Source organism: Belonocnema kinseyi, chromosome 4 (assembly GCF_010883055.1).
Source record: "Belonocnema kinseyi isolate 2016_QV_RU_SX_M_011 chromosome 4, B_treatae_v1, whole genome shotgun sequence".
In the NCBI taxonomy this organism is placed as follows: Eukaryota; Metazoa; Arthropoda; class Insecta; order Hymenoptera; family Cynipidae; genus Belonocnema; species Belonocnema kinseyi.
In genome coordinates this window covers 135,167,643-135,180,861 of record NC_046660.1, presented here as the reverse complement: position 1 = coordinate 135,180,861, position 13,219 = coordinate 135,167,643, and the positions used below count along the sequence as shown (strand labels likewise).

The window sequence follows — 13,219 nt, the reverse complement described above, 5'->3', positions numbered from 1 at the left end:
CGGTAAATATAATAAAAAATCAAAAGGACGTAGGAAGACCGGGTATCAATTCTCGGCACTCCATGTCAAGATTCTGAGCGCTCAACATTATGAAAGACTATGAAGGACGCCTGTGTAACGTATAGCGTCTCATGACTTAGAAGTACACACTATATATAGTATATTGATAAAAATAAATGCTTATGTCGTATTTATTCAATTCCCTTATTTTGTATTTATATTTTGTGTACTTGGATGAAGCGACATTACCGACCGAGAGTATAGAGCGAAGAGTATGTTGTGCACCATAAGAGTGAGAGCTTCAGTTCGTTTAGAAATTCCGAGCGAAGTAAATAGAACGTTAGGCAAAAACCAGCGTCTTATTTTTGAGAGCGATTATACATTGGATTGTGATTCGCATGGGCGGGTTAAGACCTTTCGGGGCCCGGAGCTAAAATAACGTTGGGGCCCCTTTAAGGCGGCTGGACTTAACATTTTACTTTCATTTAAAATTAGTTCATGATAAAAAATTCAAAAATTTAATTGAAAAAATTTTACTAAAATTTTTTTTAGGACTTTATTATTTTTGTTTATAAGCGGGTTATTTTACTGTATATTATATGTTTTTCTTGGGGAGAAGGGGGCCCCCACTAGCGTGGGGCCCGGTGCTTCAGCACCACCAAGCCCTCCCCATGATCCGGCACTGGTGATTCGTAATGAGAAAGTTCAAACTATTTCTTAATAAACGTGAGTCTCCAGTTTAAGAGATAATTAAGTTGATTATCCATTCAATACGCTTAGCATACAGTAATAAAATTTATTACTTTATCCCCTTGAATGCCGAATGCAAAGATCTTTGCCATTTAGAAGGTTTCCCTGTCTGTCCGAAAAGGATCAATATTTTCCATAAAATATTTTAGTGCATTTAAGTTTACAGGTGCTTTAATTAACAATTCAGAGTATTTATATAAACTTTAGGATATGCTGATCACGATTCTATAGTCAGTTTAACCATTCGTTGTGTCTGCGAATTAATATAGCAGTTCAAAAATCGCGTTTTTACCATTTTTTGAAAATCCTTACCATTATTAAGTGCTATACTGTATTGGGCGTTTTTCTCGAATTTCAATAATTGTGCACTCCACATGATAGATAAAAATCTATGTAGGGCACACAGATATCTTAAAAAATTAGCATGCAGTTACAACCCTTGGAAATCATATTTGAGATCTCAGAAACTACCCCTAGTGGATAAAATTTGTTAATCATTGTTCTATATACTAACACTCAGATTTCATTCAAAAAACTATTTATTGTAATGCAAAGAGGACTTCTCTATGACTGATTATACATTCTACCCATTTTAATCCGCCCTGGTAAGAAAGAAACAACCCCTTTTTCTTCAATACACACTTTTTCCAAATACCAATAATTTCACACCTCACGTGATGGGTGAAAAAATGTTTTGAGGCATGAAGAAACTATAAAAAATATACATCTAGGTACGTATCTTGAAAATCACCCTTGAATTCAGAAAGACAACCTCTAGTGGAGAAAATTCGTTTACTCATTGTTTCATATACTAACACTTAGTTTTCATTCAGAGAATATATTTGCTTGCTAAACAGACGTTCAATGTAACATTTCTTACGCACGTATAAACAACATTTTCTTTTGGTTATAAATAATTCAATGCGCAAATGTAGTTTCTTGGGACAATGATAGTCGAATGGAGGTTTGTAATAGTACTGAGCCAAAAGTAAGGTCAATCAAATTGATTTTATGTAAAAACTAAATCCTTGCACTGAAAGTTGACATAGTTATGCTTTTATTAATTAGTGTTGTTTAAATAATGACCAATTGTTGTTTAATACCAAGTTATCACTAATGAGTATCATTGGCAAGATATCCTCTGCCCCACATGCAGAAGAAACTCATTATATTTATTAAATAATGCTCCAAATGTGCATTTGTTTATAAAAATTGTATAGATAATGACTATATATTGTTTATTCGCATTCACTTTTTAAATATCATTTATTAAACTTGCATCTTCTCCAAAAAATATCCGTATGAAGCAACAGAAAGTAGCCAAATCCCAAAAACCACATTTGGTCACTTAATTCTTTATAAAAAAGGAATGTGTTGCAAACACATTCGGCGGTCTGGGTATGTTTCTTGAAATTGAGCCTGCAGTCAAGGAGTTAATAATATAAAATAGATTCAAATACACGTAAGGAAGTTGTCAGACACAAGATAATAGTGGGATTAGCATAATGAGTACAAAATCGTCTTGTAAGATTCGTTAAAAGACTCTAAGTCAGTAATTTTCCAGAGACAGTTATCTTGTATTTTAATAAAAACCATGTCTGCAAAGGTGCATTCAGAATAATTAGGTTTGACATTACGATTTCAATCTCATCCCAATTTGCATTTTCGTCGGTATTATGTCATTGCGTTAAATGTTAAACAATAAATTAATTATTGTTTTTGCAATGGTTCTTATTATTGTTGTGATCTTTTAATATTATACGGAAGGGAAATTTGTTTATACCTAGATAATTTTTGCCATAGCCATGACTTTATTAAGCCTTAAAGCGCCATCCTATGTAATAATTTCATGGAGTGCCATGTGGGGTCTTCGGCGACCCCAGCCGGAAAATTTCATCATGCAATGAGAGTATCCGTTATTTCAATTCAACAAAATTATTGGATACTCTCCAAATATTTTTTCAGTGTAGAGATAAGGTTATCTCGATGAAAACATTTTTGGTGCGCGTTAAAAAAAAAGAATTTCTGACAAAAACGTGAAAAATTACTTTTTTCACAAAAAAAAAATCATAACTCAGTCAATTTTGAATATTTTTACTTAAAAATTATACCTGTAGTTCTCAAAATATAGCTCTTCAGGAATGTAACGACACAATCCCCGCACATGAATACCCGGTGCTTTGGACACACCGGCCGGTTGCACAGATAACAAGCCGCTGGGGCCTTGATGTCTTCTTTTCTACTGCACATGCATCACCTCTTTCTTTTCTCGAGATGAGATTTTTCTCTTTGTTCCTCAGAGAGCCGATCTTTTCCAAGAATACTTCCAATTCCCATTAGGATGTCTTTGCGGATTACAGCATTAGCCTACCTCTCTTGAAGATGAGGAGTAACGAGATGAATGTACAGATATTGGAGACAGTCAATGGCATTTAAAATTGTATATATTAGGAACAAGCGCTTAAAAAAAATCTGGACACTTTTTATTGCAATACTTAAACTCCTTTGCACTAGTACACACAATATTTTCCAAAAATAAAAATAAAAAATTCGTCTAAAAATATCACAAAGTGACATGTGGGGTTGTGGGCGACCGCAAGCGAGACGACGACTGCTTGCAACGAATGCTGGATTTAAACTAATCTACTCATCCACTTGCCAATGGTATAAATCGGAAGAAGAGATGTTCAACTAACGATGGAAGGCGCCATCAAATTTAAATTAGACCGTAACAAAAACAAACATACCAACAACATTCAAATTGAAGATGCAATACACGATGTAAAAGCAAGAAATGGTCTTCATCCCAATTCTTATTACGATTTCACAGAATTGTAAAAGATTAAAATTATTAATAATTAATAAATAAGGTATAAATAAGGTATAATAAGGTATATAAGGTATAATAAATAAGGTATAAATAAGGTAATTAATGAATAAGGTACAATCTCTGATGATATCGCAGAAAAATTAAAAAAATTTTTAATGTAAAAGATTATTAAACACGTTTAAAATCAGAAATGTTTTTAGAGTTGACTTAAATTTCAATAAACTAATTTTATTAGAAATCGCCATGTTATGAGCCTATGTATTAAACTTCCAGAAATGTGAGCGTGAAGATAGCCCTTCACAATGCCGTCCATCTAGCGGCAGTTAATTTGTTCTAGACGCCACGGCACAGTCAGTTAATTAGTTACACAAATGGCCATTAAATAACATACAATGTATTTCATTACATCACTTGCATGTTTTCATCTGAAATCATATCAACAACAATAGAATCCATGAATAACCTTCAATTATTACCAATTACGTCGCAAAGTGTTATAATTGTAAATCTTCGTACACTCAAAATCATGGAAAAACATCTAAAATCCCACTCCTTAACATAAATAACGATGTGATAGAAGCAAAACAACATTTATTATCCTAAAAATCTAAGGTCAAGTATGAGCTGGCCATTAAGAAATTTGGCAGACTAAGAAAAGAAAAACTCAAGAATGTTCGTTCAGTGATCTGCATTATTATCAAAAAACATTCTCTGCATAGAACGTTCTTGCATTATGCCAGTAAAGGGCTTTCGAACGATCAATTCTCAAGAGGTTCTATAGCAGGGTTAACACGCCTCTGGAATATCTGGAAAACCTGGAATTGTCAGGGAATTTCAAAAATGTCTGGGCAACTTTGGCATGTTGAGCTACTGCTGTTGCCTGGAGCAGCGGTTCTCATTGGTCGCTGTTGACGCGCGATTGAAACCCGGTATAATTTTAAAAAATTCGAAATTAAAATAGATCATTATTATAAATTGCACTTTATTATCAGAAGTAACTTAATTTGTGATTGAGGGAGAGAAAAAAATAATAATACAAAAACCTTGTTTAATGAAATATAAATTCAGCTTTTGAATTCAAACAAAATGTGCTATTATTTACAAAATATATGCATGATTATTTTCTTTTAATTTTTAATTATAAATTAGGTCATTTCTGGTATTCAAGTGCAATTTATAATAACTATCTATTTTAATTTGAAATTTTTTAAAATTATACCCGGTTTGAATCGCGCTTCTGGCAGCTTCTCATTTCATCGCAAATCATGTTAAGTATCGTTAGCAATGCGAGTTTCAACTAATCGCGACGAATTGTGAGTCTCAAACATCCTGTTTGCATTCTCATCTACACACTCATGCATGCCTCGAGAATTGCTGTTGTGCTGTTTTTATGCAGTTTGCTCATTTTCGTGCAGTTTTGGTAAGCTATAATTTTGTTTATCTTATTTGTATATTATGTGATGTGAGAGTTAACAGTACTCTACGTGTTTATAAACCAACTTATATATTTAAATGGTCATGCTCAGGAAATTTAAATATTTTCGAAAAAAAATGTTTTCATACTTTATAAATTTGAGAAAACTGTTTCTGCTCTGAATGAATTTTCACAGATATTTGATAAGTCGATTTTTTTCATAGGAAGCTAAACAGACACATGTGCCAGGCATATACTTTTTCATTCTATATGCTATTTCAACCTAAAAATTGCTACTTTGAAATGATTTTTCGGCTCTCGTGGTATAAACTATTGTTTGATACTTGTGGGACATTGATTCTAAAAAACGAACGTAGTCATCCGTGTCAAAAAACACTATTTTCAAGATATTCGTGCAGTTACTAGTGATAAAAAATTAAACATTACTTTTCTGATTCTTTATAGTACGTTTCATGCTTCATTTCGCAAACTTTTTCTTTTCCTAATAGGCGTCCTTATACATTAAAATCGCATAACATTCTTCTATAGATTATATGGAATATGATGCTGTTGTAGAATGAAAGAAAATTCTTGAGATTTAGAATGGTACAAAATGAATCAAACATACTTTTTAAATTATTATTATTAATTTTATTCAAGTTCTTTATTAAAAACTTGCAAGAATAAAAACTTAAATTTTTATAATTCAAGACGTATAAATAAAAGTATTTTACTATAAATGATTTGCATGTCAGAGACAAAATTAAAGAACAGTTTGACTGAAAGAGGTTTGATAATTATTTAGAACTTAAGTCGCACTGTAATGAATACTTTTTATGCAATACTTTTAGATACATAGGTCGATCATTTTATTGATTAAACATTATCGTTATAGGAATTTCTCTTTTTTTCAGTTAAAAATATTAATATATAAAAACCGATGACATGAAATATTAAAAAATACACACAAAGTTTGTGGTTCATGTATGTTTATACATATATTTTTGTAAGAAATACGTGAAACAAATACTTACTTTCTAAATATTTAAAGATGATGTTATTCGTTTCAAGATTAATTCATTATTCAGAAATGTACAGGATCGATGAAGTGAAATGAACAAATAACTTTATTTTCAGGTGCAAAAAAGTTATGGCACCTACGAAAACGTCTAAATGGAATGATGATTGGCTTGGCGACTTACATTTTGAGGGCATTCGACGTACACCCGATAATCCTTACACTGCGTACCTCTATGCGTCAAGACTTTTTAGCTTAGCAATATGGCAGTTAAACCCCTTGAAAGCCAGGTAGGATGAAAGAAGCATGCTCATAAACTTAAATCTCTGCAGCAAGCTCGCACGGGAATGTTGCAAAATGTGAATTTATTATTATTTCACAAATAGTTGTTTTATTCTTAAGCTATACTGTTATGTAGAATTCAAATTTTTTTTTGCAGTTTTTGAGAGCTTCACTGTCTAAAGATGGAGCAAATTCGACAAGAAACTTAATTGAAGAGAGAGAGAGAGAGAGAGGAAATGCCACTGTCAATCTGAATAATCAACCATTTCTAGATGCTAACAGGATAACTGAAATCTTGGTTCCAACCGCTCAACTCAAATCTCCAACTTCAGGCTCGCAACCTTCGTCTTTTGTGCAAGCTTCCGTACGCACTCTTAAGATATCTTCAAAATCTCATTAATCAATAAATATGTATGTAGACAAAGATCTAATCATCGAAGCCGTGATAGTATGGTGTCTCCAAGTCGTAATGTGTCATCTCCCAATATCAGCTGCAAGCAAATGCGTAGATATTTTTACACGCATGTTTCCTGATAGCAGAATTGCAGAAAAATTAAAACTTAGCAGGAAAAAAATCTCTTACAACATTGTATTTGGTTTAGCCTCACATTTCCATTCTATACTTTTAAACGATGCTATGAATAGTGGATTCTACGTAGCTTCTTTCGATGAAAGCATGAACAAATGTTCGCAAAAGCAATAAATGAATGGAATAATACTGCAGTGGATATATTACAAAGTTTTTTGGAGGTTACCGATAAATTAAACATGGAATGCGTCTTGCAGATATCAGCGGATGTGCCAAACGTGAACTTCAAATTTTCGAAACAATTGGAAAATTATGTTAAATCTGCAATTGGTCCCGATAGTAGAATCTTGATGCAAATGGGTTCGTGCGGATTGCACACAATGCACAATGCGTTTAAAGCTGATGCCAAAGCCACGAAAAGGAGAATTGTTATGTTCATAAGAGCCGCACACAACGTTTTTAAGGATGTTCCTGCAAGGAGGAGTGATTTTCGTCCGCTTACAGGGTCCACTGAACTCACCCCCCCCCCCCCAGTTGGTGAGACATGGCTGGAAATATTACAAAATTTAGAGAAATTTATTGTAGAGGCAAGAAAAAGTAAATTGGACATAAAATCAGAAAGTTACAAAACTATGTGTGAGAAAGTTGAAGGCAAAATATTACCTGCAAAGCTGGTTTTTTGCTTCTATCGCACGGAGAACTGAGACATTTTCAAGAGATTTTCAGAATGATGTCCCATTAGCGCCTTTTCTCCACACAGAGATAACCAGACTTATGGTAACCTTGTTGGGAATGTTTGTAAAAGAAGACATTTTGGATATAGTAGATTCTGTTGCCAATATTGATCTTAACAGTAAGAACAATTTGAAATCGTTGAAGAATGTAAAGCTCGGTCATGCTGTTCGGGCAGAGCTTAAGAAGATACAAGCTTCTGAAGCTGACCTATCATCTTTCAAAGAAAATTTTCGTTTCATGATTAAAGTGATGTGCGAAAAATTAATTGAAAGAAGTCCGATTAAATATAATCTATGCAAGGGTATAACATTTTCTGACCACAATCTTATACATTCCTTTGGGAAAAAAGTTTATGCTCTTCTCGAAATGGCATTAGAAGAATTTCTTGAAAGAAATTGGCTGATTGGAAGTCAGTGCGATGAAATTGCTATCGAATTCAAGGAATTAAGTGCCCAGCCGACAGTGCATTTGAGACTGAAGCCGTATGACAGAAAAAAGGAGCGTCTTGATACTTTTTGGATGTCTGTTCTGACTGATTATGGTGCTTCAGATTTGCTTGTATCTTTCATGAAAAAAACCCTCATTTTGAGTCACGGAAATGCATTCGTTAAACGAGGTTTTTCAATCAATAAAGAGTTGATTGTAGAAAATCATCTTTCTAGATCTCTTGTTGCGCAGAGACAAGTATATGATGCAGTTTGAGCATCAGGAGGCCAATAAGATAAAAAGATCTGTGAAAAGATGAAATCCTGTGTACGTCTTTCTCGTTCTTTGTACTTTGAAGCCGTCATAATTCTTCATTCGATTATCTTTATATAACATATTTTGTAAATTTGATAAAAATAAATGCTATATTTAATCTGTTTGTAATGGAAAACAACATTTTATATTATATCCTTAGAGAACAGAAAATATAAATTTGTAGATAGTTGAACAAAGTATGAATGAACGAAAACGGATTTCAATTGAAAAAAGGTCTGGAAAACGCAAAATTTTGTTCTGGAGTACCTGCAAAAGTTAGGAGATTCGCGATTGTGAAAATAGTGGCAACCTTGTATAGGCTCATAACATATGGCGGTTTCGAATAAAAGATATCATACATCACTCGCAGTATTACACACGTTTTTACGCAGGAAATTCAATGTTCACATGGCAAAGATAAAAAAATTATGGTATTAGGTATAGTTCGGTGAATATTGACCTCTCTGTGGTAAAGACGTACCTAAACCTAATTGTTATATAATATACTAAAATTTGGCAAAAAGAAAAAAAAACTGGAAACTAATGCAATGTAGATTATAAAATTACTTTTAGCTGTGGTAAAACTTATATAGTTAAACTAAACTTAATCGCTATCTAAGAATGAAAGAATAAGCAAACAACATCAACCATTAGGAAGAAATGCATACAATTATTGCTAAACATTTAATGATGTTTCATAATGGCGATCAAAATTCCACGACCTGTGAAGGCTTGATCAATATATATATATATATATATATATGACAAAGCCACCGAACGCGTCCTCGGGTTGCGGATAGAGAGTCCCTGCACCAAGGGTTTCTGCTGAATATGGTTACAAAAATAAATAGAAAGTCGCGCACAATTGTCCAGGGTTGGTCCCGACGGAATTAACCCCCAAGCGGAGGTGTGAAAACCGTGCCGAAAACTGAATGGCACCTGGGTGAGGTGTCTAGAACGGTGACTCTGGGATACCGGGCGACCTCTCAGAGTACGTAGCCTTATCCTTGCATGCGGGGCTCTAAAAGGATGGACGAACCCCTTTCCCTAGCTTCTCGTGGGAACAACAATGACAACACCAAACATAGTTGTAGTGAGTGCGGTTCAAAACAACAGAACGCGCAAGGCTCCCGACAATGGGTCGGCCATCAATGCCGCCCAATCTAGAGCTGGGGGATCCAATGAAAATGGATTTAATGCGATGGATTGGGGGGATCTCGCGACCTTTGGGTGGACGGAGCGACTGAATCACGACATGCTAAAGTGCTACGATGCGAGTGTGGCCCCTGAACGGGGTTACATGGAGCGACTGCATGCTCTGTGGTGCGAGAAACACCCGGAACTATCGTACTTTTCGCAGCAACGTCTGCGAAACCATGCTGAACTACTCCGAAAAAGGGGCTATGTAAGCGGAACGCCTACTCTACCACAGCTAGAACAAGCCGGCAACAGAGACAGAGAGGCGACTCTAAGACCAACCGCGGGCAGGCATCCAATAGAGGAAGAGCGATGCTTTACGACCCGGAGAAACATCAACACCAAGGTTTCTCACAAGCCTAAAGATCTGGCTGAACTGGATGACGAGCTTCGTGGACATTTTTCTGGAGAATCTGACCTCTGGGCTATCAACTATTGTATGTATAATGCAACGATAGCTTTGGCAGATGCGAACCGTAAAACAAAACCAACGGTTGATCATAAGACCAAAAGACGAATGCATCAAATTGCCATAAAGATAGGCTGGGCAAGACAGTACGCGTCCTGCATTCAGTGTGTTAACTACATCACATCTGGCAGGAATTTTACCGCCAAGGGTCGAAAGTTCGCGCGCGAACTCCGGACCCGTTATCACACACTTAACAAGTCAAAGTTGCTGACCATCAGGCAGCATATTGTTGAGAGAATACGGATACTATCTGACGCTAAGAGAAGTCTAGAGCGGAGGGAGAGGTGGGTCAGAGAAAATCAACTGTTTCTCTCTGACCCATCTCGACTCTTCCAAGACCCTCCGGTTACTGTGGAACACCCACCCAAACCAGAGGAGGTCGAAGTATTTTGAAGAGAAATCTATGAAGTGCAGCATAGACTGGACGAAGACTCAGAAAATATAAATAGCTTCAAGGAGTTATGTGTTGCCCCCATAACACCTGATAAAGAATGCCCACCCATTACTACCGAGGAGGTGAAAAAAGTATTAAGAGGGATAAAGAACTATTCCGCACCGGGACCAGATTGTATCAAAACCTTCTGGTGGAAGAAGTTTTCTTCAGCCCATCAGCATTTGGCCCGTATTTTTCACCTCATATTTGAAGTCGGAAGAGCCGATTCCGGAGTGGTTGGTGGAAGGGCGCACAATACTGCTGCTGAAAATAGGCAACTTAGCTAACCCGAAGAATTACAGGCCAATAACTTGTCTGAACACACTTTATAAGTTATTTACAGCTATCCTGAATGATAGGATTGTTCGGGCAATTGAACCTGTGTGGCAAGAAATGTATGAACAACGAGGCTCAAAGAAAGGCGTAGCCGGATGTCGGGAGGACCTCCTCATCGATAGATGTGTCTGTAAAGATGCAGCATGCTACCAGCGTGACGTATCGATGACCTGGATTGATTATCGGAAAGCTTTCGATTCGACCTCCCATAGACTTATCATCTGTCTTTTGGAAATCTTAAAGGTTCATCTGCAAATAGTTAGGTGCATAGAGAGATTGATGCCGCTTTGGAAAACCACATTTACTATCTCATCTGGAAAAAATCGTGTGACAACTAACAAGGTCACCTTTCTGAGAGGTGTCTTTCAGGGCGACACCATGAGCCCACTCCTCTTTTGCCTTACATTATTGCCACTATCTCTAGCACTTCGCCATTTCGACGGGTACTTGTGCGGATTGTCGAGCGATATACTAAGGAAATTGAAATGGAATTTGGGTTAGACAAATGCGCCAAGTTTTATTTGAAGGGAGGAAAACTTAATGGCATCCCTGAAGATCTTGAGGTCGTTGATAGAAGCGCTATACGACACCTTTGCGCTGGAGAGACTTATACATACCTGGGCGTGCCACAGAGCCGCATGCAGGATGTGACATCTATAAAGGATAGTCTCCGAAGCAGATACAAACGTCTCATCCGACAGATTTGGTCTTCCGAACTGTCGGCGAGGAACATAGTATCTGCAACGAACATGCTTGCCGTCCCGGTACTACTCTATTCATTTGGAGTAGTTCCGTGGACGAAGAACGAGCTCAGATCTCTTGATATCGGGACAAGAAAGGTTATGCACATGAACAAAAGCATGCATCTTAAGTCTTCCGTTCCGCGACTGTACATCTCACGCCGTCAAGGGGGTCACGGAATATTGAGTCTTGAATGTCTTCACAACAGGAATATTCTGGGTACAGCACATAGAGTTGCAAATGGGAAAAATCCTGCGGTTGTCCTTATGACGTCATATATGCGTCATTGGTACCACTGAAAATGAGCGAGTTGAGCCAGTATGTTAACAAAAAAACATTTGTTTGAAATTTGTGAACATTACGAGCAAATTGTAGAGACAGACTCTGCAATTGACACTCTGCGGAGAGTACTAGTATCTTTCACAAGAGAACAACAAAGGGACGAAATTAAAGTTGAAACAGGAGACCTATCATCTCCAAATATGGCTTCAACTTTTAGTCAACTGCCTCAATATAAAAAAGGAAAAAATTGGGAAGCCTACCTAGAATAGTTAAATGCATTTTTATTTTTAAGTAGTATCAAAAACTAACTGAAAACTGCTCTATCAATAACAAAATTATCATCAGAAGTGTTCCAGAGTTGTTAATGCATACGCAAAACAAATGTAGCGTTGCATACGTATGCAAATAATCTTTCAGTTACTTCAGGGAAGTTTAGTGTGACATTTAAGCGTAAAAATACATCAATATCAGGTTGGTTAAATGTTCTTAAGGAAGGGGGGAACCCAATTTTGGGGCGAAACTGGTTAAGTGCATTAGGAATGTGGCTACCAAAATTTGATCAATATGAAAAGCATAAACACAATTACATTAAGTCAGTGCTGATAGAAACTCTGAATGAAATAATATCATTAAAACAAGAATTTCCGGAGGTTTTCACACCTAAATTGGGTACCTTCGCATAACGAAAATTTAAAGAAAACGTAAAAGCAAAATTCTTCTCACCTATGCGTTTAGCCGTAAGCATTAAGCCAAACTTAGAAGCTGAGATAAAATGATTATTTTCTATTAAAACATTAATACCAATTGAATATTGTGAAGGGAGAAGTCCGATTGTTACACTGATAAAATCTGATGGTAGTGTAAAAATATGTGGAGATTATAAGATAACTTTAAATCCCTTTTTAAAAATAGGTCACTTCCCTTTAACAAGAATTGAACATGTAATCGACATATGTAGAGGGGGAAAGGAATTTACTCAATTTGATCTCTCTGAGGCTCATCGAGAACTACCTTTGGCTGATGGAAGTCAAAATCTTGTGGTTATTAGAACGCACATAGGTATATTTGAATATGTTAGGTTGCCTTTTGTAGTAGCCAAAGGACTGGAATCGTTCCTACGAATTATGCCATCATTATTATTAGGAATAAAAGGTGTCGCAGTTTTTATAGATGACATAATAATTACAGCACCAAGCAGAAATAAACATTTAAAAAAATTAAAAGAAGTTTTAAAAAGACTAAGTGAGGCAGGATTATGTTTACGATATAAAAAATGTTATTTCCTTCAACAGAAAATAGAATATTTAGCTATTCGCAGTGACAAAAATTAAAAGAGGAGGGTCAATAAGGCCGGTTTTTTGGCCATCTACAGATTGGCCTCAAATATGTTTTATATTATTCATCTAACTAGGTCTCATAACCCCTTAAAAGGATTTTTCCTGAGAGTGATCTGATTTCAAGA

General features: G+C 35.9%; 2 protein-coding genes across 3 annotated transcripts in view; both read left to right on the top strand.

Moving 5' to 3' along the window:
• LOC117171121 overlaps nt 1-13,219 on the top strand; it is a 259,952-nt gene that overhangs the window by 137,449 nt on the left and 109,284 nt on the right. The gene's annotated exons all lie outside the window — the stretch shown is intronic.
• LOC117171370 lies at nt 6,165-8,326 on the top strand. Of its 2 annotated transcripts, none has more exons than XM_033358619.1 (2): nt 6,165-6,302; nt 6,452-8,326. In XM_033358619.1, exon 2 carries the CDS (start codon nt 7,598-7,600, stop codon nt 8,258-8,260), a length of 663 nt encoding a protein of 220 aa, XP_033214510.1. In that variant the 5' UTR covers nt 6,165-6,302; nt 6,452-7,597; the 3' UTR covers nt 8,261-8,326. Both variants share the same exon structure in this region, with proteins under 2 accessions (XP_033214510.1, XP_033214511.1).